Source organism: Anabas testudineus, chromosome 8, assembly GCF_900324465.2.
Source record: "Anabas testudineus chromosome 8, fAnaTes1.2, whole genome shotgun sequence".
Taxonomy (NCBI): Eukaryota; Metazoa; Chordata; class Actinopteri; order Anabantiformes; family Anabantidae; genus Anabas; species Anabas testudineus.
In genome coordinates, this window is record NC_046617.1 from 7,796,642 (window position 1) to 7,822,884 (window position 26,243).

General features: G+C 42.5%; 1 protein-coding gene across 1 annotated transcript; it reads right to left on the reverse strand.

Annotated features, from left to right (window-relative positions):
* Window positions 1-26,243, reverse strand: ngfra (nerve growth factor receptor a (TNFR superfamily, member 16)). The gene is made up of 6 exons (XM_026362864.1): window positions 25,844-26,243; window positions 23,103-23,265; window positions 15,473-15,835; window positions 8,650-8,890; window positions 7,524-7,747; window positions 1-3,074 (listed from the first exon to the last, which is right to left on the reverse strand). Exons 1-6 carry the CDS (start codon window positions 25,880-25,882, stop codon window positions 3,022-3,024), a joined length of 1,083 nt encoding a protein of 360 aa, XP_026218649.1. The 5' UTR covers window positions 25,883-26,243; the 3' UTR covers window positions 1-3,021.

Sequence of the window (26,243 nt, forward strand, 5' to 3'; positions counted from 1 at the left end):
TTGCATATTTTTTTTTTAGTTATGTTCGAGTTGTACATTCTTACATGGTGTGTCTCACTTCACAAGCTGCTAGAGAAAGAGAATAAGCCAGTTCAGGGTGGATGAGTACGCTGCTGGAGGGCTGAATTTGGGCCTCAAGGGGAGACGGAGTCGAGCAGAACAGTTTTTCTTTTCTTTAAATCAACACTCATGGTCACTCAGACTGTAGCAGCGGCTGCTTTAATGTCACTGCCACAGCTAGGATCAGGATGAATCATACCAGCTCCCTCAATGGAGGAGTGAATCATACACTGTCGCTGTGCGTCCGTGTGTGTGTGTGTGTGTGTGTGGTCACATGTCCACACCACATGCCCACCAACAACTGAGGAGCAAAAGATTTTTATTTGTTTCCTTTCATAACACTTCAATGATGCAGAATGAATCATTAAAGAAGAGTAGAAAGTTTAATTGTCTTGAGGTGTTGGGGACCATGTGACTGATGTACAAGCAGCTTCTCACAGAATACAATGACTCACTCTCTTCCCTTCCAAGATTTGACCACTGAACTTTTCAAGCTCTGCTCAAGTAACATCATATTTAATAGGAATTCACTTTCTTGCTGAGAGTTAGATGAAATTGAGCACTAGGAGTTAGAATGGGACATAGAAATCCACTAGAAATCCTAGTATGTCATGGTTTACACTTACATTTTTGTATCAAACTTAGAAATATAAAATGCTAATTAGTCAGCTTTATAAGTGGCTAGGCAGAATTTTGTCCCCCTATGTCCTCATCAACTATCCTTCAGCAAGAAAGAAAATAAGCATGTTTCCCACAATGCCAGCATTCCTAAACCATGTCGCCAGTGTGAAAGCTTTCAGCTTTATCTTCTGCTTAATCTTCTCCTTCTATCGGCTGTTTTTACATCTGTTACTGTCTATCTACCTACTCTATCGTACTGTACAACTACAGAATCATCTCGACAATTTCAGTTCACAGAAATCCCGTACAGATCTCTAGAAACTCTTTAGCCGTACCACTACAAGAGGGACCCTGAGAAAGTACCTGCCACTGTAGGAGTGAACTTTAAAGCAGTGCAGTCAAACTCAGCTACAGTGTTCAGTATTCTTTCGCGTCTATCTATGTCAACTGCTTTTACAGTTACTGCAAGCAGTGGGTGGGGGCATCAAAAAATGCAGGATAAAAGGTGTTAGGTGCCACCCAGCCTTAGAAGTGAGCCGGACTAAGTACTATTATATCACCATGGGGATGTAGTAAATGTCAAGGGCCTCAGACTTGGGTGAGGGATCTGTAAAGCCAGGTTGAGGCTTCAAAGAGAGCTGCGTCGCCCCTCTGTTGTCCACAGCATTAATCTTGATGAGAGGTGGCTGAGCTTAGTGGAGCAGAGGGTAAATGAAGCTGAAACTGAAGCTGAGGTAATTACTACCTGCCTGTCAGGACGTCTCTCTAATGGGGCCTGTGTTGACGTGACCGCCAACAACCATGCATTAGTGGCTCAGCACTGTTTATCAGGCTCTATGAAGCAGACAGACTTGTATGCAAGACTGCAAATGCGAGTGAGAATGTGAAGATGGAGATGGTAAAAAAAAAAAAAAAAGAGTTTCCCTCAAAGGCGTGTCCCAATTTTCCACTCAGTGAGTGTAAATTATGACAGATGGGATTCCTTGTTACACACTTTTTTTTCCCATCAAAGCATCGATTTAACGAGCAGTTCTGTAACCTGGGTCACGCCACAGCTCAATTTTTGCTCATCATCCGGTATCGCTTCTCCTCAGAGATGTCAACTCATCGCAGTGAATCAGCAGAGCTCCACAGTCCTAAGATGTTTCTCTCATGTTGCACATCCAGGTTTCAAAGAAAAGCATGGAAACGCCCTGCTGAATCAGCCGTGCAACCCAAGCCACCAAATGAAAGTAATGCAACACAAACAGGAGACAAACATTTTGGTGAGTTATATTATAAGTGAAACACAATCTCTGGAGGTGCTGCGAAGGGGTCACACAGTGCAGAAAGAAGCATCTTGCTGAGGAAAAGGGTTGATAACCAAGGTAATGGATCGCCTTCCCAAATATGACTCACTTGCATTAGTCGGCACAGCCAATTTCCAACAATGACGCCAACAGCTTTACAAGACAACATGCAATGAAACGCGTCTGCGGTTAAATGATAAAGGAACAAACTTCAGAAGAAGTTGGAGTGACTCACAGCTCCCCCGCTGCTTTTTGTATCGCAGCTGACGGTAGGGGTCTAATAGAGTGAATCCCACGGAGAGAGAGACAGAGGATTTTCTGAGAGTGGGACTCCACAGAGGAAGATGGGAGACGAACAAGCCTGCCCTGGTCTTTTTGATTAAAAAGAAACGGGAGATAATGGAACACGTCTCTGCCTATTTACCTTTCAGGCACATACATTTTATGGCTAGTGGTCATGGAATGAGATGGGAAATGGGAAGCTTAGAAAGGGGCAGAGGATAAGCTGGCAGTTAGTGAGAATTATGTCGTATGTCCATATTAGTTACTAGAATAATATCTATGATTATGTATCTGCATTGACATTGGTACAGATAGTGGTCGGTATTGCCGTAGAGGTTTTGTCCAGGCACACTGATAGATAGAGTTGGCCTCTACACTCACTGGCCAGTTTATTATGGACACCTGTACAACCTAATGCCGTCCAATACAGCAGCTCTGCCATGAACTCTGCTTTTCCAAGGTTATTTTTCAGTTTTTAAATTGAACATTGTAAAAGATTTCATGACAGAGCTGCTGTATTTGATTGCATTTGATCGTACAGGCGTACCTAATAAAGTGGTCAGTGAGTGTATATGCAGGGATGAAAAGTCAGGCTGTGGCCCAAAGGTGCTGGGAGGTCCATGCAAGTCAAATCTTTGCTCTGTAGCCACATCAGATATGAATCAGTCAGTTTTACATTCTCTGTGTGGCCCAAAGGCTTTTCCTTTTTGGTCCACGGTTCAGGTCCTCGCTCTCTTCTCCCTGACTTTAGCATCCTATTATTCCTTCTTCAGACCTCAGGTGGAGGAGACTCAGGCTGTGGGCCACCGTCCACCCTCACCACTGCAGATAGAAAATAAGACAAAAATACGTCAGACACCGGGAGAAGACACACAAGTGATTTGTGGTGATATTTGAATCAGCAGCAGTTCATTTCTTAAAACATAATCCTTTTCCTTACTCACAAGAGATATGCATGTTCTCTAGTGTACCACCAAAAGATGTTCTGTGTTTTCCACTGAAAAGCTCACCTTCAGAAAATAGGAAGTCCTTTGATTAAGGACTCCTTGATTAATTCCTGATCCACACTCAAGTGTTTTTCATTAAATCCCCCCTCACAGACATTGTAGTTTCCCATCCAACAAAATACGCACATCCTGTATGTCCTTCAGCATAAAAAGAAAAACTCTAAAACCCCTGATAATCACATTTTTCCCTGCAGGGGGCCCTGTGGTGTCACACATTCATAGAAACCTGTTAAAGTGTAATCATTAGCTGGATGAGGACCGGAGACAAATGCTCTCTTTTCCCACAAACCTTTCAACCTACTGTCAATTGAGGGAAGCCATGGAAACGCTTCGGGTATGCAGGGGCGTTTCTGAGAGAACCCCGAGTGCAGTGGGTGTTTATCAGTGCATCATTTGGCCAGGGAACTTCAGTACAAGAGGGTTTATTCTAAAGCTGTAGGAGAAGGGGATTCTTTTGTCAGCATCCTCCCTCTCTCTTTATTAGTTTTCCCTTCCTGAAAACCCATCTTTACTGCAGGTTTTCCTGTAATAAAATTCACTGAGAGGACCATACTCTGCCTTAGTGCTCGCTGTTTCTTTCCACATTGGTGCTGTCCACAGCACGTCCCTCTCTTGCTTCCTGTTTAAACAGTCTACAGGAATCATCAGCGACACAGAACAGACAGACACTGACCAGTGCACAGTCATCTGCAACACACACAAGTTCAGGCCTACACGTAGAGTGTAGTGCACCTGCACTTTTGCATCAGTGCAGTTTTTGAACCAGCATTGCACCTCATTTTGGAGGTAGCAGTGATAATAGTAGCCACATGTATTATAGAATCTGAGCTATAGCAATACAAGCTGTAAATACAAGTTCAATCAGGACAACACCGGCATGTGAACTCTCAGTTTCAGCATTGTTAACTAGCCTCTTTCTTCTTCTTTTTTTTATTAATCAGCACATTCTGGCAATCTTGATTGGAAGCCAAGCCCAGGTAAACAGCTAAAGTTTGCTGATTGCGACTGAAATCGAGATGGCTTCATGGTAATCACAAGAACTCCCAGAGACAAGTTAAAAGACACTGGGGAAAATTGCACAACCTATTTTTATTTTTTTTTACTTTTCCGTCAAAACAATAAGTTATGGATGAATTAAGAGTTAATGGGCTCATGGGTACAGAGATGTCAAGTATTCTGTGAACTTGCATTGTCTTGGATAGTTATCGTGCCACAAGCAGTTAGTGGCAACTTTATCATCTCTTTTGTGTTTGTCTATCTTAAATGTGTTGCTAATACCTCACGATTCTAACCAGGGCCTTTTCAATCAGTGTTTGTGTCTTTGCATCATTATCCTAGTGCCCCTGTGAACTATCATCAGTCACATATAAAATACAATCCCACACTTGGCTAAGCACAGCTCAAATAGCTGGAAGTCCTCTTGCTTTAGAAACTGACCAAGCTCTCAGACTTGGAAGTGATTTTGGAGTAAGTGGCCAAAACATCTGTGTTCATCAACACTGCAACAAACCACAATCCCCACAAAATGATCCTTTTGTATCACCAAAACCTGATCCATTTGGTCCAGTAACATTTGTAAAAAGCCTATACTAGTAGGATATAAGTAAATAGTTTTGTCCTATTCACACGTACAGTGAGCCAGTCAGTCAGCTCATGGGAAGTCTCAGCCACATTCGTATTAAGCTGACTCTTTACTGTTGCCAGTTATGAGTCATACATTCATTCTCTAACAGCGAAATTGCATTAGCGATCCGTTATGTGACTCAGCTCTATAATTGCTGCTTGATAACTCTACAGACTGAGGGATGTATTCAGAATCACAAATGTTTAGTGAAATTAAACTGGAACTCCTTTATGTTGGATGGTTGTAATAAGGCCATTTTTCAAGATTATTTCTCTACTACATAGCTAAAATTGCTCCATGTTCAGTCAGTCCTGATTTGTAAAACTCGTAATCGAGATTTTTTATTTTTTTTTTTTTTGCATTTACCATGACTCCACTTTGATGAAATGATGATGATGATGGTTTTGACGGGCAGTAGTATTGACTACATTTCATACAGGCTGTGAGGTCAAACACAGGGCAGGGATGCACAGTTGGGCAATGTGAGTGAGAGCTTAGAGTCTTGTTTAAATTTTAAACACATCCAATGTGCATGATTCAGAGGGTGAAGCAGGCAGCTAAAAGGAGGAGTGGTGGGGGGGCAGGGAGGGGTGCTGCACAGATAGATGGTTCTTTTTAATGGAGATGAGTAGACAGGAATGAGGCCAAGCGCCCCTCATGTAGGAGCTCTCACCCCTCACCAGTGACTCATGCAAGGAATACCCTCTCTGAATGTTGTCATTCAAAACATGAGACATTTTCATTGCTCTGTTTCTCTTTTTAAAAGCTTACTTGACTTGTTTTTACTGGAGGTGTTCCCATTATTGTAGTCGCCAGTAAAATATGGTTCATTGGAAACAGGAAACTCCCTGCGATTATCATGGATTTATTGTGCATATCCTCACCACCTTGCGTATTATACCAGACCCAGTTGGTTATGGTACAATCGAGAACCCCCAGCATGCGAGCATTCGCTGCCTTTTTTTTAATGGTTTCCGCAGCCATAGACGGTGCTAATGCCAATTAGCACGTGCTAAACGGTGATGCTGGATCAAATTCTGAAAGGTAGTGAGACTGAGCCTGGAGCTGGAACCTGTCTCGTAACACCTGCTAATGAGCCAGGCTGTGAAGAAGTGACAGGGTTAAGGGGAGATCCTCTCCTCTCAATGAACCAATTCCGAGCTGGTAATCCAAAAGAAATTCCTTCTTTTCTTCGGCATGCAGCAGGCTTTTGTGTTCGTTGAGTGGAAGAATGCAAAGAGGGTCTCAAACAAAACACAAAAAAACAAAATAAGCTTTAGCCTCATTAGAATGTAATGCATATCCTAGAGGAGGCACAGTGGCATGGATTGTTCAAGGGAGGATTTGTCAGCTGTTTGGTTTGTGTGGCACATTGTTATCCCCATATAACCATATAAATCCTAGGGAGAGAAGCATGAATGAATAACAAGACCATGACCAGACTTGATCCTTCTTCTTCTCTCAGGTTTATGCACATATCAAGTAAGAAAACCGCTTTCATCTCTTGTGATGTATGTAAGTGCTGTTTAAGTACTGAAGGAAGGAACAGCTCTGCGCAGTACAGAGGTCACATCTCATTCATGCTGCACCTTTATTCTCCATTCGCTTGTTTAAAGGTTATTCCCTTTCTCCACCCACTCGTTGCATGGTTCCCCACCGTGCAGCTAGTTGTGTTTGTGCCCACATGTTTCAGAATCTATGTTTTAGTTTTCTTTTCTTAAGTTATCTGTATTTGTGAGGCAAGTGCAAATAACTGTAAAAAGCAGTACAACTTCACACTCCCTGGTGCTTTTCTCTCTCACTGCACTGCACAACTAGAAGTAAATGAAGTACATGGTAAATTGCTTTATAATAGATCAGTAAAGTGCATAATGCTGACTGGTTTTTATCCTAGCCAGACATAATATACTGTGTTCATCTTACAAAACCATTTTGATTTTGTCTGGCTTGACTGATGACGTGGTAAAATCTGTCCTACATCCCCCCTCCACCCAAATGACTTGATGAGTACCCACAGACAAATATTTATATAGAGTAGTAGTACAGGGCAGTAAAGGTAAATATTGAACAAGCATACAGTAAGCAGTCAGGTACCTGCCTTACACTTAACCATTTTGATCTAAACTGTGTCAAACTTCTGTCTGCACTGAATTTCTTATACACTATACTAGTGATCTAATGTTCAGTACCTGCCTCATATTTGTGTTACTGCAGTGCCTCGCAGTCCTAATCTCTACATTCCTGGAGTCTAATACATCACACATTCGTGCATCAGATTTAGCCTCGCCTACATGCTTTTGGCAGCTAGGTGTTAGTCCTGCTGCTAGGTGATATATTGTTTTTGATCTCAATATCCCCAAAATGTGTTTTTTGCTCTTTGCTCAGCTTGTGCAATGTAGTAACACCACTCTATACTATATCTCAGGGTACCTTGATGTAATTGATAATGACTTTCTTTGGCAGCTACAACTCCTCGGTGGGAAAGTGGAATGTATGCAGTGTTGAGTGAGGAGTGCCTTATGTATGAATATTTCTCTGATTAATAAAAAGTTATGAAGCAAGGCTTATCCCCAAGCCTTAATCCTATATTGATCATGTAAATATTGTTACTTCTGTTAATCAAACAACAAACAGTCATACCTATCTGTTCCTTTGTGTGTGAATGTGAGGGCTGAGCCTGGACCTCAGCCTGGGCCTGCTGCTGCTGCTGCTGCTGCTGCTGCTGCTGCTGCTCCTGCAGACTCTGACTGTCCACTGAGATGCCACTGTCACTGTGCAGCTTCTCTCCCTCCGGCGTCACCATCTGGTTGTTTGTAGCCGCGCGGTTATTAGCTGCCTGCTTGTTCTGCTTGCAGCTATTCCACCTGTGGAGAAGTAGCATGTCACAGGATATTATATACTGTAGTTGTTTGATCTTAAACATTCTGCAGGTGGGTTTCACTGCAGTTATGACGTGTAAGACTAAATCTGATGAGTAAAACCAGCATTTTAAATGTAGTAGGACAATAAGAGATACTGTAGTAGCATGAAAAATAACAATTATTTTAAAAAACCTTTTCTAATCCCAAACCAAGAAAATACAGAAATGTAAGGCTTTGCTGTTGGCCTAACAACAGAAAAGAAAAAAATGATCTAGTGTTGTTTTTCTTCAGAGGATGAATGACTCATAAATCGATTAAAATATTCATGAGCTATTGAGTGGTACAGTGCAGTAGACACCTCTAAGTGTTTACTAGTAAAATATTAGGTGCTGAAGAAATCCACATAATTTGCAGTCTGTTTATACATGACAAAGTCTACATGAGGAGTATTAGCCAGATGTGTGTGTGACACTGCTGATAAATCTGGCACTCGAATTTCCCCTAGTTGGCACTTTTCAAACAATCAATGTGTCTAATGAGCTTGTTTACTTGCTTCAAATGTGTTTTAGCCCCGGCTTGTTTCTGTTTTTCTGACTGCTTCCATGTGTGGATTTGTGTCGTGTGTTTTGTATGTGACCTCTAAACAAATGTGTGTGTCTGAGAGATTTTCTGAAAATGGGTCAGAGCCTTTCGATCATGGCATGACTGAATATTTTACCATCCACCATGCTGCCATTTTTTTAGCCTGGGGCCCAGTCTGTTAACACCACCCATCAGACCACCATCTCCATCACTGTTCATCCTCTCTGTCCTAGATTACATTGTGGCTGTGGTGTAAAACCCAATTGTGCTAATGTCTTTATCCACAGAGCAGCTTTTCATCTCTGGCTATTCCACCAACTGACCTCTTAAAAACAATATAAGCCACCAGGCCCACCACCACAGCAGCTAAGATGGAGCAGTAGATGGGGATGAGGTTTTCATTGAAGCCATGGCCTAGGAAGCGAGGAGAACCGGCGCTAGATGTGGTCGTCTCTCCACCAGGCAACGGGCTTTCAGAGGCATCTGGGAGAAAATAGTTGGTGAAGGAGGGTGGGGATGGACCCATCTCGGAGGTAGAGGTGATATCTGTGGGGAGGTTAGGATCTGAAAGGAAGGAAATGAGAGAAAGAAGCATTCGTAAGAAACATGAAGCTTTGCCATTCTAGCTGATCTGCTGTTTACTTTCCAATCTTCCCTAACAAGCACTCAAAACCACAAATGCCAACTTCTGATGTAAATAAGCGTGGATACCAAAGTTTTGCCGACATAACTGAAACACATTGCCGTCCATTGAACCAAGCTGCTAGCCTGGCAAAAAAGAAATAAATAAAAAGTAAATTCTATCACGATGAGACACTTTCACATCTTCTCTGAGATCCTGTTTGGTTGGTTGTAGTCAACAAGTCCCCAACCAGATGCCTGATATACTAAACATATGCAGCAGCTGTTTCTGATCGACAGATGGGTTCTGGCTGACTTGCTGTGAGCAGAAAGAAAAGGAATGTTCCCCGCCAAGGGGGGCAAATATCTGTCACCCACCAGCCCACCCCACACCAGCCTGGTCCCTGCATGCCAGGTCTCTTCTCACTACATCCCCATCTATGTGATCTCTGCACACTGCATGACATTAAGGTCATAAAGATCCATCTAGAACAAAGTGTAGGGCTTTATATATAAATAGGTCATCAGTGTAGCCTTTGCTGAGACCAGAGCAAGCAGGAAGGCTCTGTGCTACTGGGTGGGTCTGGTTTCTATCATAGCTAAGTCTGGAAAGAAGAGTCATTTTCAGAAATTGTCCTGTTTCCGCTTTCTTTGTGAGCTCCATTAATGATTCTATGTAATTTCCCATATAGAAGCAGCACTACGGCCACAGTCATGTGCATGTCTTGTCCTGTCAACACAGTGTATCCATCAAAGCTCTCCAGTAGTCCTGTCATTTTAGGTTTCTGTTCTGAAAAGTGCTTTAAGTAGCACTGCAGTAATTCTGTCAGCTGGTAGAAAGGCTCACAGAGTAGTGTGCAGATTATTCCCTCCCTCAGGGTATGGTATAGCAGGCCGTGGAGAGGGCCTGTCCGGCCAAAATCAAAACTCCTCGGAGCTCAGCAGCCTGGTGGGGATACAGAATGTGCAGCTTGATTTGGACCTGAGCCTGTAATCTCCCAGCAGAACCTGAAGCTGCTCCTCATTAGCTTCATACTGCCGCTCACAGGATTAACCCTGTGGAGACCCCTGCGGCGTCCGTCAAGGCCAAAGACTGGGAGAACATGTTTTTTTACACTGGGTATGACTGACATTTAGCTATGCTTATAGCTTTAGTATTATTCACACCAGGTTTTTCCCTACACCCCAAAACACTGGTGATAAATGGATTTTGGTTTGTGAAGCTCACAGCATCACAAAATGACGTTTGAATAATTAAACAGCGGCATGTCTCTCTAGAAACAATGTCCTGGATAACGTGAATAATCCACAGTTCTCGCAATGTCAACACTTTTTGTTACTACTTTGAACCAAAGACTTATAAAAACTGTATTGTGTGTGTTATTGTAACGCGGTCATAGTTTTGGCAATAACATGCTGTTGTTGAATTATTTAAATGTCATTTTCATTGCAAATTCCTCCACTCTGTTCTTGTGACAGAAGAAATCTGAGCCAGAAATCCAAAAACCTGGATAAATAATTCCAAGTTGTTTACAATGATATTATTATTATTGCATTACAAAATTGTCACCACTTTCTTTTACTATGTAGTATTCACCTACTTGTTTAACATGACTTAGTTTAGCATTATCATAAAAACTTCTTCTTGACAACCCAAAAAAAAGTAGTGTATCTGCTTAAATAAAAGGTTTGGGAAAGAAAATGAATTGATTGGTGTGAGCGTGTATGTGGTCAGGTGACTTTCAGTGGACCATCACAGCCTAATGCTGTCTTTACATATATTCTCCTTTCACTGACATGACAGATAGTCAAGTTTCTCCACATTGATTTGATGCATAATTTACGCACAGTTACTCCCTTTAATAGTCCAAAGGGACCGCGATGGGGAAACGTATGTGGGTGTATACGAAAAACTTCTGTTGGTTGTTAAGAGTTCACACTGGTGTGTGTGTGTGTGTGTGTGTGTGTGTGTGTGTGTGTGTGTGTGTGTGTGTGTGTGTGTGTGGTGATGACTGGGCATTCCTACCTCCCATAGGGTGGATTGGTTTACTGAAACAGTAGAAAATATCTTTCATGGACAGAGAAAAACGGCACATGTGCATGTCACAGTTAGAAACAGAAATAATGCAGAGGCCTATTTAAAGCGGCGCTATTGATTCAGATCTGTCTAAAAGGAGGGCGCATTCAGACGAGTGGAACACGGGTGTCTGTATTACTTGGATTTCATGACCTTTCCTGGGATGTAGTCAGGTTTCCTCGGCTTTGCCATACATCATTCGGCTAATGCAGAGCTGGCTAATGGTATTAGCAATGTAACACGAGCTTGCAAATAGAATAAATTGTGAATGGAAGGTGTGAAAGTGAGTGCAAGTGTGCAGACAGACTGATCTTGTATACTGTTTATCAAAGACGCTGCAATCCTTAAAGCCTTCCCCTTATCACACTGGGCTATTAGTCACCCTGTACTGCTGTAAGTGCCTTTCTTTGGTGCAATGACTGCTCTTTCTATGCAGACGCATACACACATCAATCACCCCTCAGGGTTCACTGTAAATTGCGTTTCTCAGTCTGAGCCAAGATGACAGCTCTCTTAAGACCCTGCTTCAGATAACACTCAACGTAGAGAACAACTAAAGCACAGAATACTACATCTTTATTGTAACTCCCCCTCTTTCTGTCTTTTTCTCCAGGCTGATGTAGAAAACCCTGTTGGCTGTAGACCAAAGGATAAAGGCTCCAGAGGCTAAATACCTCAGCTAGAGAAGAGTGGGAGCTTATAGGCGGCGGCACTGGGGCTTTAACGATTGCATTTTGGCTTCAGTAGGTTTAAAATACTCTTGGAACAAAATAAAACTAGCCTAAATTTTTATGAGCGTGGGGCTGAGTGTACAGTGAGATGTGTTTATTAGCAGGGTGTGGACGAGAAGGGGGAGAAAAAATTCAATTTTTATGAGCCATTGAGGTCTTTATGGTGAAGTTAACCCCTGGGGTCTTGTGTGGAAGTTGATGTCTTGGCTTCTGCCAGTTCAGGGTGGAGATGAGCAACTATCAGACTCAGCACATGTACAATGACCTCTTTATCAGTCGTCAAACACTCTCCCTCTGTCTCAGCTCGACCTCTATCTCAATCTTCCTGTGTTTGTCGCCTGGCGTGCACACATCCATCACGCACACACTCCAAATTATTCAACTGAGCACTCTGTCTCCTTCCAGGGAGGGTTAATAGGAAGAGCGGGGGGTGCAAACAGAGAGGTAGAGTGTTAGGAGAGAGTGAGGAGGCGGCGCAGATGAACAGAGGAGCTGCTGTAAAGTGCTCTGATTAGCAGGAGTAATTATACTGCAGCAGTGAAGGCGTTGAATGCGCACTGGGCACCTTCCACCACTCTGCTACTCGGGGGCCACTGTGGGAAGAGATAGAGGCAAGGACAAGGAGAAAAAGCAGGGATGTGATAATAAAGAGAGAAAAAAATAGCTTTTTTTCTCTTTTTCTAATCTTTTCTTTGCGTCTTGTTGAGGACAAACACTCAAACAGTCACTCAGCACTTCACATTTAATGCAAATCTACTCAACTGGAAACTAAAGAGCACCTTCAAAGAATAAGATGCAGTTTTCAGTTTCCGATCAAAGAGGTTCACATATGTGCGGTGTCCATAGCTTAATAAAAAAAAAAATGTTTACACAAGTTACAGAGCACTTGGCACAAAGAAGAGAGCGCATGTGGCGCTTTCGCCCGCTGTCAGTTGTATGTATTGATTTTGGATGCTCAGAAAATTGTTTGTGTGTCAGATGTGGAAGACTAAACTTACGAGTGTGTGTGTGTGCGCGTGTTCGTCCTGCAGTCAAGTGTGAGAGTGTGAGTGCTCATAGAGGTCACTCAGCGAAACCTGAGCATAAGCAGAAGAAATCCCAGGACGCATATCGACCCCTCAGCATAGAATACCAGCACAGCACATATGCTGCAGCTCTCCGTCTGTTCTCATCTCTATTTCTCTCTCTCTCCCTCTCTTTCTGTCCCTGTCATTGTATAGCGTAATTGACACTTGGTGACAGCTGGATATGTGATTGAGGATTTAGCGGATTTGAAAATACCCCTAATCATACAGTATGTTTTTTTACTACATGCAGAAGATTGGGAACGTCAGCAGGACACAAATTAAAGAACATTTTCCTTGCAAAAACAAAACAAAAAAACTAGATAGGATGAGAGCAGCAGTTTCCTGTTTGCTGCAGAACCAGATCCACAGTCATCCCAGACCACCATGGAAGGACTGAAATCATCATCGCCAACACATGTGAATGCATGCACATCACCCACAGACCCACTGGTGCTATATGACAGGGCTCTCCTTTCAACAGACATCCCATAAGGTCATTTATCATGCCATCTCCACTCACCACCATCACGGCTGCTACAGTACGACAGTGGCATTGCTCAGGACAAGGCAGGTCAAAGGTGAAACCAGCAGCATGGGTGGGCACTCAATGGGCAGCAAAAGGCTGCTTTGTGCCCTACTGTACATCAGATGTATCTAATGGATTTGCATCTGTTTTAGGATACATTAGCCTTAAGAACATCTCAGGCTAGACGTAGTTTCCTACAGCCCTGCTGAGAAACTTCTGAACTCTTGACTTGACTACTTTAGCGTACATTTTAAACCAGTTAAGATGTATGTATAGGAGTATGCGTTAAGTTAAACAGGCCGGCTCTTGTCCTGCACCATCAGCTCTCCCATCGGTGCTATTATCGTCTATTAAAAGAGGAATTTACACCATGTGTTGCTACAATAAGGTGTTGATAGAGATTGCGAGATCCATTTACCTGGTCGGTGTGAAATCCCCAAGAACCCACACAGGGCAGTTCCTTCAAGAAGAAAATATTGCTGCTCAAATCCCTACATTCATATCAAAGGCTGTCATCAAGATGTTCATTTAAAATGATAATGCATACGGGAGATCAATAAAAAACACTGCATTAGCAAGTGCTTCAGCTATTAAGAGCTTTCTTCAAAGCATTTAATCATTCCACAATGGAAGTGCCTGTTTGGTCACAGTTTACATAAAAACCCGCATAGTAGGAGATGAGCTTTTCCCAGGAACAAAGCAGAACCACAAACCTCTTCTGGAGTCAGCGTCCACTGCTGGGAAAAGGTTATTTAGTTGTGAGTATTGAATGTCTAGCCTTACTTTACAGTCCTCACTTCCTCTGATATTGCTTTAAAGATAGGTAACAGATTTGTGTAAAGGAAACAGAACATTTCCGCTCAAGACAAATTTCAGTCCTCATCCCCCTGATGCAGACGATTTCATGCCTTGTCCGATCTGAGGGAATTTACAGCTTCCTTGCTTTTGAGCTGCCTTTACCATGGCACACAAGTAGCTTGACTCTACTTCTTGAACGCTGCCTTATGCTTTGTGGGGAAGCAGGTTACTTATTGCCTCTATGTTGACACTGCAGTAGTCTGTGACCTTTCCATACTGAAGCTTTCAACTTTTTGCCGTTTGAACATCCGACCGGCACTGACCCCTGACTTTGCCTGTTTGCACAGACACACGTGGAAGTCACCCCTGGTATCTGGTTCAATTACAATTAAGACACAAATGATGTTTCTATCGCAGGCAAGTGTGCAGTTTGTGGTCTGATACTAGTCTCATCAAGTACGGTCTTACATTCATCACTGTAATGCTTTGGTAATCCAAAACTGTTTTAGGCTCTATTGGATTTACTGTGAATCGGTGGATAGGTTGGTAATCTTGTTTGTGTGTGGGGGCAGAAGTAACATAAGAGTTATATCATCAAGAAAGCATCATACTTCTTTTCTAGTTCAGGTTGGATCTTGATTCATTCACTTCGCTCATCCACACGTGGCTTTGGGGTCTGTCTAGCTCCAACTTGCAGAGTAGTCCGTGAAGTTGAACAGATCGTGTTCCCACTCCAAATAAAACCACTTCATAATTTGTTCATTGCCAGACCACATCCTCTCACAGGTCTCACTGCAATTGTTTTGGTTTGCACCCAAGTATGTAAATAATATCACTGTATTAAGATTTGCCTAAAACAAACCAGATTCAACCGAGTCAGATTCAACTGGGAACCAAACAGTGCAGTTTTAAAAACACCAGTAAAGTAAACCTCTGGTGGCTTGACATGCAAACAAAAGCAGACAAGACAATGACTGTGTTTGTGATTTTAGCATAAATTCAACAGTTCAACAATTGACATGACCCATCTGCTGAATATGGGAACTGACAAGATAAACACAGATGCATGTCATACTTGTACGAACATGCTTTACTTTTGAATACTTTTGGACTGGAGTAAATGTAGTAAACACTCACAAACATTGTTTTAATTCATGTTGTTTTTTAACTACTCAGTTAATGAAATTACTAATTGTGTAAAGTTTAGTTTAAATTCTCATTCTTCAACAAAACTGACTTCAGGTGTCAATATGAAATAGAGCACAGCTAAAAACAACTTAACTGACCGACATGTGGGAAAGTGACCTGAACATGTGGCAGACTTACTATGACAGACAGAGTCACTGGTCGGCGTGCACACATCCAGCTGTATCTCAGTGTCCTCGTCACAGATGGTGCAGGGCAGGCAGGGTTCGAGGTAGCTTTCCCGGTCAGAGTAGGTATCGTCCACACACTCCTCACACACTGTGTCATGATTGTGCTCACAGTGAGCCAATACGCCCTGTCCCACAGGGCACAGTGTGCAGGGCTCGCAACGGCCCAACATAGGGCTGAAGAAGTAGTTGTAGTTGCAGACACAGATGGCATCATTGGAGTCAGTGCAGGGAGTCTCCAGCCGCATCAGGCCGGTGCACTGAGTGCACGGTCTGCACTGCTCTGTGAGGCTATAGTTCTCCGAGAAGGTCTCACCTGCAGATGAGAGGACAGGTCGAAGAGATGACACAGAAAAGCAGGGGGGAGGAAAGGAAAGGTAGAGACGACAAAGTTAAGGAGGTTAGCAAATGGAGATAGCAGGAAATATGAGGAGATAACCAGGGATTTAAACAGTGAGTCTAATGGCATTATTCATGTTTACTGCACATTCATTAGAGCGGAGGACACATTGATCCACTGGGTTCTTAGTGAGCTCCGGGACAAGAAAGGTGCTCTTGTCGAAGAGAGAATCAAAAGCCCTCTGTGCTCATTACGATATCGATCATGATGTGTTTGTGCAGTGCTGAGTAAACTGCTTTAATCTCAGTCATATACGTAGTGAAGTGCAGATACATTAACACATAAACTGATGCACCAGTGATAAAGGCTCTCTCTGCTAGCGATCAGGCATTTACACTAGATGCTTTGGGGAGTGTTAAAAAAGAATCACTGAGTCATTCTGGCAAAACTTAAGCAATTCAGACATGCTTCAATTGGATTTATGCTAAATGTTTGCCAATACATGTTAATTGATCTAAACTCATTGTGATGGAAATTTGCATTAATGAAGACTCAAAATCAAGAGAAATAACTTTCACGGTTTATTCAGTACCTTCAACATATAACTGTTTCACACAAAAAGAAACTTTTTTTTTTAGATGTTATTAGTTCCTGATGCTCACAGTTTGAAGAGGCACCGTCTTAACATGCTTTCGCCACATTTTGACACCCTTCAATAGTCTCATTGCTTAAAATAATTGACGTGATTTAGTATTTCTGAAACCCTTCACAATGAACGTTCAATGAACTGATGGGTGTTATTATCACTAAAACAGGTGGAGCCACACTGTCATTTGTAAATCACAAATTGTAAGTCACAACAGTTTAACTTTTCAACAAATCAGTGTCATTGTTCGTAATGGAGGGAAACATGTCAACATAAGAAGGAGAGCGTCCATGCAACACATTCCTATGATCATTTGGAGAGTAATCACAAGGTTGATATGTTAAATGGTGTCAAATAAATTGTGTGCTCACATATTCACAATGACAATGCTAACATGCTGATGTTTACCATATATAATGCTTACCATTAGTTTAGTGTGTTAGCATGTTAACATTCACTAGTATGTGTTAATCTACTGAGAATGTCATTAGTTTTACAAAAAAAAAATACTTATTCGGCCTAATGACGGCAGCAAATGATACATTTAGGGGATCAACCATGTTATTACAGTTAATTCCAGAGCAGTTTGCTAAAAACACACTGTCCTTATGGTTGAACTAGCGATAAACATGATAATTCATCTATCATCCCAGTGCAGTCTTTCCAACAGCTGTTTAGAAGTATTTCAGAAAAAGAAGCAGTGAACTAATAGACATTTGAGTGAAAGTGAAAGTATAGCATGTTTGTTCTGGTTCACTACAATAAAACCTCAGATGAGCTGCACAAATGCATTTCTACACATTACTAAATAATGCCTTAAATATGAGTGAATGTGTCCAAAAGATTCTGTTTAAGGATTGTGAACAAAAATGATAACAAAGCACATCTGCGTGATTGAGAATTGTGTTAAATAGAAAGGCGTAAGAGTCGTACCGAGTCATTGCCTGCTGCTTTTCAATTACTTCAAACACACTCTTACTGTGCGGGAACGTTTGTGTCAGGAGGATTCAGGAGAATTTGCTGTAGTGATGACCTCAAATTAGTTTGTTCTTACACTTCCTTATAGCTCCTATGGGCACAAAGTAATCTATTAATATTGCATGTTCATATAGAATTATTTTCAGATATAATTGGATGCCTGCTAAATTATGCATTCAGAGAGATAGGGGCTGTGTGTGTGAGTGTGTGTCCTACAAATGTGTTTCAATGGTTCAACGAGACGGGAGTGGAGTAGAGAGATTCAGATTCACTACAGAGGCAGCTTCGCTGTTCTCCAAATCCCATTTAACTTTTTTGCGGCATGCTGAACATGAGAGCGTGTGTGTTGTTTAATCCCTGCTGAATACAGAAAACATTGGCAGCTGGAATTTCAGCGTGTATCGAGGATTATTTCATAACATGCAATTATGACACAACATTCGTGTTAAAAAAGTTCAGTACACTGATTAATTAACACCAGAGGTGTGTTATTTTACTCTACGCTCTTTGTCATACTGCACTGTAAAATAAATCATGTGGGCCTGGGAGGAACTTTAAATAAAACCAAATGACTGTGTGAATGTGTGGGACCTTTTGCGCAACTGTTATCTGGATGTGCATATGTCTAAGTGCGTATCTTCCATGAGAACTGCTTAGTGGGTGTTGTGTTGAGCAACAGAATACTGTCAGTGTGAAAAGCCCCGAAGCAACATCCCAGCGCTCGCCTCTGCGTTACAAAACGGCTCTGGCATGTAAACATTGGCACACTAAACACCTTGTAAACAGCACCTAAGAAGCAGGCGACAAAGGCTGTCACATTGTAAAGGTAGACTGAGTGGAGCAGACGGAGGTAATGATATAAAGACGGGCGGGGAGCAGGAAGACGGATGAAAAAGCTCTGCAGGAGCGGCCCGCTCGATTTCGCAGGAATCTCTGGACTGTATGACTCAATCGAAAGCAGTGTTTGAGTGTGGGCTGGTGCTCCAAGTCCAAACCAAGAGTGAAACACATGATTTAGTGATCAAAGCGTAGAAGAAGTGCTGATGTACGACTGGGAGCGGAAGGGTCAGAGGAAATGGGGCAGAAGGGGGATGTAAGTTAGTCCAGATTCAAACACCGTCATTTCCAGTCTTTTATTCTTTACATTTCTGTCATCAAGCCTGGTTTTTATAACTGTCTGGAAGCAGAGGTGATACAGGAGAGTGACACTGACGGAGCGATCTAGACCTAGAGAAACTACAGACCTTAGAGGTAACGGCTTATTTGAGTTGGAGAGCTTGGAGCCTTTGTTTTCTTTGCAGTCGGGCTCAACCGGTGTAGTTCTCCTCCTCATTCATTTCAATTATCCCACCGCGCACAGCCTTCCTCGCTAATTTTAACTTGCATGCATGAGCCTCCTTGCAGTCCCTGTATGTAAACATGTCTAAACGCGACCATATGCACCAACAGGCACAGGAGAAGACTGTGTGTGTGTGTGTGTGTGGGTGGTTTGTGCGTGTCTAATTTATGAATTCCTCTTCAGGCTAAAAAAAAGAGAGAGTGAGTTCATCAGGAATCATGTCAGAAGTGTCTGCTTTAATAAAATATGATCTCCTTTTTAATTGCTCCCAGCCGAGCAATGATCAGTACTTTGCATGTAGCATTTGCACGTTCAGCAGTAAAAATAGTTGTTGGTGTGTAGCAGGGAGTGAGTGACTTGAAATGTGTCACTTCGCCCGGTGGAGACCCCTGCCCCACCACCCCCTCCCTTCAAACACTCATGTGTTTCAACCCCCATTAGTGTCATCAATAATGTAGCTTTGGAGGGTATTGAAACTGCCTGAGGATCGCCACAATCAGCATTTTAAGCGTGTGCTTTTAGCAAAGCAGGACATTTCTCTCCCTCAGCGTCCACGTCTCAGCTGAGACACCATTTTCTTCCCTCCTGACACTTCGCTGACCGCGGATAAATTATGAACATTAGGAAAGTTGTGCGACGGCTTTATTTATCTTTTCAGGCGTGAGACGTTTCAGCGTGTCACCATGCTTCGTTGACCCTTTTAGCTTCCTTCCAGATTTGAAACAGGTGTTTCAGGATGTTGCCAAAGCTATTATTAGAAGACCACAGCAGGCAATCTGTAATTTATCAATCAACGTTTGTGCTTGCATCCTGTGATATTAAACCTTTCTTCAGGGTGCCATGCAAGGAAGAGGGTGCCAGAGGAAAATCTCCATTTCCCCATGTCTTCATCCCTCTTTATCCAAAGTTGGGACCGAGTCCCGATGCTCCTCACCAGACGAGGATGTGATTCTACTTTCCTTCCTCCTTTTAATCCCCAGTGAGCCCTGGTTCAGTGCGGCTCTTCTTAAATACTACATCAACTCACGAGGCTCTGCTTTCTTTTTTTTTTTCCTCCTTAATCTTGAGATGGTTTGCAGTGCAAGTTTTTCTCAATGGTCCACTAAGTGAGGCAGGTCCAGTTGCTTTGTCTCCCATGACAGCAGGGAAAAGCGGAGGAGACTGATTAATATTTCAACACTGCTGATGCTGGCACTCATCCCAAGTCAGGGTTGGGGGCTATGGAAGATCAGGAGGGGAGTTACACACTGAGAGGAAGTGGAGAATTAAGGGGGGTGAATGTGGTAAATAAAGGTTCACCCATATTTACCATGGAACAGGAAGGGGATGTGTTTACTCTTTAATAATTCATTTCTGCACTTTTAAAAATATATCTGCACCTTTTTTTCGTTTCACCGTGTAACTTCCAAGCATTTTATCCACAGAAATAAAAAACTATATTGAAAACAGTGAAATGCATTTGCACCGGAAATTGAGTGTAACCTCCAGTGTGTTAGTTGAGCTTAATTATAAAGTGTTTATCAGCAGTGAATACCGTTCCTGTACTGTAGAGCAAGGTAATTGTTCGCCGTTAGAGGCACAATAGGCTTTTCAATATGCTTTAATTAGCTGGATCAAATGAGGAAAGATGCATTGATGTAACAGTATGCATGATGAATGAGCAGATCGTGCCCTTTGGTACCGACTCTCTCGTACCATTTTATGCACTGAACCCAGACAATGAGTCACAGAAACGGGGAGGAGGGGTTGGCGGGGGATGCTCGCTGAGAAAAGCGTGCACAGGAAAGAATAGAGGAGACACGACAGGAGTTGGTGGGATTTGCTGGTGCGGATGAGCAGGGGATGAGGCAGCGAACAAAAAAATATAGCAGAATTACAGCTTTACAGGGGCTAGCCTCTTCACGTCATCTGCCAGCAGCAGCAGCAGCAGGAATATGATGTGACTATGTGAATATGATAATTCATGCACCTCTACACAACCAATTTCCTGCTCTTGTCTTACATATGCAATGATTGATTATCACTATTAATTAATATGCTCACTATCTAACTATGTGGATGGGAGTTTTCCCAACATTTACACATGGAAGTCCACTTTATTTCTCTTCTATTTTTGCACTGAGAGATTTTTTTTTTTTTTGTCAATTTAATGCTTCTACCCTTTCAAACATTGATTTTCTTTGACAGGATTAGTTTATTTGTCACAGTAGTCTTTTTTTTTTTTTTTTTTTTTTTTTTTCTGTGGGACTGTTGAGCCCCAGATGTGGACAACTGCCTCCCTACCCCTACACCCAATGTTGCTGTTGCTTTTGCTTGTTGAGTTCCTCAAGTCAGCAAAAAAACTTTAAAGGGGTTATATCAGCCAGACGTCAGATTGCTAACGACACAACACAGAGATTAGCATCTGTCGTGCAAAGAAGTTCATAAGTTCATGGATAATAATCAGAGTATTAATTTTGGACAAAAGGCATTCCTGCCTGTCTGCAAACATTCATTCAGACGTTCATCACTTCCCCCATAATGACTGATCCGTTTGATATTACTGGTTTGCACTAGACAAGGCTTCAGAGATAAAAGACTTATGTTTACGCATGTTGTTCAAATGAATGATTAATGCAGCCTATCAAAGTTTAACAGAGTTGCACTCCAACAGCACAGAGCAAAACAAATCAGCATGGCTAATTTTGTCCAACGTCGAGTCTCAAACCGCCACGATTAGCGGGCTTTAAAGGTAAGAAAGGTTAACAGCACAAAGATTCAAACCAGCAAAGGTTACCGACACTCAACTAGATCCTCCTGAACAGTACAGCCACGGCTGTACGCTACAGTAGGTGTAAATAGAGCTGCGTAAAAGCCCTCCGAATACATTTGTTTGCAGTGTTGAGTCGTCTTCTCCTGCGAGATGTTGCGGTGTTGGCACATCTCCCAGCTCTGGTCTGTAGAGCGAGTGCTAATGATTCACAGCCCGAGCAGAGCTGTGGGCGAACACATTTGGACCCACTTACGAGCATCAAACATATGAATTCTTGCCTTATTTCTCGGGACACTTGGTAAAGCAGTCACTTCATACAAATGAGAAAATTGGATGATGGCAGTTTGTCTTGGCTTCAGCAATCTTCTTGTCTTGAGTTCACAGGCCAAGCTGCCATTAAAGGCACAGAAAATGAATGTGGCTGTATGTAGGATAATTAGTAAGTGCAGAAACTTTGTATTCGTTGAGTGCGCTGGTGACAACATACAATATTACAGCTGTGCAGCATGTGTATAGATTTAATTTAGATTTAGATTTTGACAGGTTGGAGGAAGTGAAGTCTGCGAGTTTTAACATTTTGGTGTGAGAATGCTCTTGTCCCATCTATTAAGGGGTTGGGTCACATATTTTGACCTCACTACGAGTATATTTAATTAGAACCATATTGTACCATAAAATTAAAAGTGCAGACAGTGGAATCTGTGGACGTTAATTTTCTGGGCTTTGAACATCATAAATGATGGTGGCAGCACAAACTTTAGAGGCAGATTTATCACAACATCAGAACAAAACGCTAAGAACTGGTGGGACCAAGTTATAACACACTATTTATAAAGTCTCATAAATTTTATGTTTCTCTTCGAGGAAGGGGGAAAAATCAAGTGAGCTCATTAGATTTGACTTGGTTTCTGTGATTTTACCAAATACATTTTTTATGCCGTTGCATTTGTCTGTCTGTCTGTTTGTTGTCGCCTTTAAGAAGAAAAATAATTATTTAATCCGGTGAGATTAAATGTTTTGCCAAGAGTGTCACAGCTGCACTGTGAATGTGTAAATGAAGTAACATCACAGTTGTAACCAAGAGCTTTAGTAGTAATTAATAAGTAACTAAGTTAATTAGACGCCTTTAATAAAAACAACTTTTAGGAAAATCACTAAATGCTGTAAACACTTGTGAATTTCTTGCTTTATTTAATCAAGTCTCTATTTAAAAGTGTTAATACATTTTTAACAAGTGAATTATAGTCCACAAGCTTCACACGCCTACTTACAAGGTGAGTAAAAAGGATTTTTAAGACAGTTTATACTTCTGGCTTTTTACTAATAAAGCATTGGTAAATATTTTATAACCACTAATAAAGCCATTTTTAGAAGTTAGGAACCAAAAGCTGCCTTATTAGAAAGTTGAACCAGTATTTTCTCTCTTCTTGGATCAGACAGCCGTTTTCAGCTCGTTTGAATCCAGTTTTATCACTTCTGCTCACATGCTCGTGTAAATTAGGTGCATGCACTGAAAATCTTCACTCACTGTCCAAACACTGGGCACAGACTGTCTGTGTGGCGCCGCATTTCTTCACCACTCCCTCTCCAGGTGGGCACTCCTCGCAGCATTCTCCGGCGTCTGTGAACTGCCCAGATTCGCAGGCGACCCCCGCCGTCGGCTCCATCTTGGACGCAAACGCTGACACCACCTGGCACACGGGGACAGCAGTACAGTACGTCAGAGTGGCTCGCACATCGCAGCAAGCTTCAACAGATGTACAAACACACACACACACACACACACACAGCACAGGGCCACTAAACATACACAGCAAAACAATTTGATGAAAATCATTGCCAGGCATCCAGCATGCTCCTTAAATCCAACCACTATCAGAGATTCATCATAAATCATTTTGTTCCCACCTATATTAGGCACACTTTGAACAAATCAGTCGTCTGAACTGCCTTAATAGCTCCCCCGAAGGCACATCAGCTCTAATAGTGAGCTCATGACATGCACTGGATGAGGCAGGAACCATAAAATCATACGTGCACGACATTATTCACATGCCCGTCCTGATTAGTGTCTAAAGGTGAGAGTAGCTGTGAACGTGAACTCCTGCTCCTGATCACCACGGACACACAAACACACACTAACTCTGACGTCACAGCGGCACGCTCGAATCCTCCCCTTAGAATAATTTTGCATCAGAATCTAAATGTGAAATGCTCAGAGAAAGATCTGGTGCTCATGCAACATATACTTATTGCTTAAGGTGACACAGTTGTTTCTCCTTCTTCCCCTTCATCACACATATAATTCCCCACATAATTTGTGTTACGTATCTTCACATGTTCTTTTGCTCCTCTTCTTCTTCTCACCTTCACTCTCTGCTTCTTCTCCTGTTGCACTTTCTCACTGTCCCCACTGATATGAATGCCATGCAGCCATACTGGCAGAAGAACTGAGGCATTTTTTCACCGCTGTGTAACAAGTGCGGTACAACAACGGCAAAGGAAAAGAATTCATACGCAGAGATTTCAGAACAAAAAATAAATAAAAAGATTACCCTCAATCGCTTTTATGTCCTGTGGCTTTTATTATGCAACAAGCGAGAGCTCATTTCCACTTAGCTCACATTTGCTGATGCATCAATTCAATCTTTTCTGTCTTTCTTTCTTTCATTCCTCCCTCCCCTCACTTCCCTCTCTGCTGCCCCTGCTTTCATTCAGAAACAGATGTACCGAGCAGCCGGCAGCTCTGCCTCTGTCTCTCTCTCTCTTTCTCTCTCTCCTCTTGCTCAACATTTCCCCCTCTCTGCCGTTTCACTTCTTGCACTCAAGGTGCAGCTTCTTCTCCAGGACTTTACAACCTGTTATCACGACACCGCCGCCACAAGCGCCAGGCTTGACTTGATAAATCATCGGGCATTCCTGCCTGCAAAAATGAAGTTTGGATTCAGCCCAAAACAACATAAGAGTTTCCTCTGGTATCTGCATAGTAAGGAATCATGCCACCCCCCCCGACTGCTGCCTCAACTCCCTTTCCTGTTCCATCCCTGGAATATCATTCAGCTCCAGCACAGATTACTGGCAAATTCAGTGGGAAATTCGTTCACTAACACACAGTGACCCAGCTGCGATGTGCTTGGTTTCCACTCTGCCCAATTTCATGGTCAATTTGAGACTTTATTTTTGAATTTAATTCCACCAAAGAGCACCCAACCGCCACCACCCTTTAAACCAGCTGTCATAACAGTGTGTCCCCTCACAATCTGGGCTGTTCGCATTGATGACTGAGCTGCAGCCCAATTAGACCAGCTGCTGTGGACATACCAGGGAGCTGCGAGGATCTCATCTGTGTGCTGCGTGTTTCATCACTGCTGTAGTGAACTTTTTTTTTTTTTAATTATCAGAATCAGGAGCATTAATGTCACAATCAGCTAAATAATTACTGACTGTGTATAATGGATAAGAATTCAGTGAATCAATTTACTTCCCATTAGCTGCTGCGTCTTTATCTCTTGTGATTTAAAGACTCAAACATCCCAAAATTAAACAGAGAAGCAGAAATGAATTGCTGTAACTCATTAATGGTATTAGTCTGAGCCTGTCAGCAGACTGCTCCTTGACGTCTGGATGCAGCCCAACCTGAAGCAGAAATCTCGATTTTCCAGACACTAATCCTAGAAGCACTGTCTAACCTTTCCTCCCTGGATGGAAACCAAGAGAGTGAGTGCGTGCATGTGTGCCTGCCTGTGAGTGTGTGTGTGTGTGTGTGCATACGTGAGCACACACACACATGCATGCATGTAGGTGTGTGTGTGTGTGTGTGTGAGGAGCTGCAGTGGTCTACACAGCGGGAGCTGGATAACACATGCAAATCAGTTGGTGTATGTCTAAATGCAACACCTGCATGTTTAGTAATAATTAAAAAAAAGAGCATTGGTCCTTTACTGTTGCACAGAGGGAAACACCACAACAATACAGTCCACAGTAAATCCACTGCTGAGATAAAGCAGCAATATTACAGCTGTAAGACAGAGGATCACCAGTGCCACAGGGGAAAAACTCACTACAAAAGTCTCAGCATGACTGATATAAGAGGATGGTAGCAACACAGGCTCAATATTAACTCTGATACTATTAGACCATACAGAAACATCCCAGTGCATAAAGTGCACAGGGTCACTGCAGCCTCATCTCCAGTTCCCATGAAGTGCTGAAACAGTATAATGAGAATATTTCAGCAGAGGAACAGTGGGAACAGTCCAGGCTACTCACCAGAGCGCACACAATCCCCAGCAGTAAGGTGGTAGTCATCCTGCGTTGCTCGCTTGCTGGAGTCACATAAAAGAGATCTTGTGCAGAAAAAAAAAAAAAAAGGCAGCGCTATGTGGAGGATGAGAGACGTTCAGCAGGAGTGCTCATGTTTTTTATTCCAGCGGCTTATTTTATTATTATTATTATTAATTATTCTTATTCTTTATGAATCACGCTCCTGTCCGGGACCTCTGGGCTGGAGTCAGATGCGACAGCCGGTGTATCTTCCCCTCAACAGCAGCACTACTGCGCACACACAGCCTCCCCAACACACGGAGAGAGGAAGAAGAGCAGGAGGAGCAGGAGGAGGAGGAGGAGGAGGAGGAGGAGAGCGTCCTGTCCGGAGTGCTGCTCAGCTGCA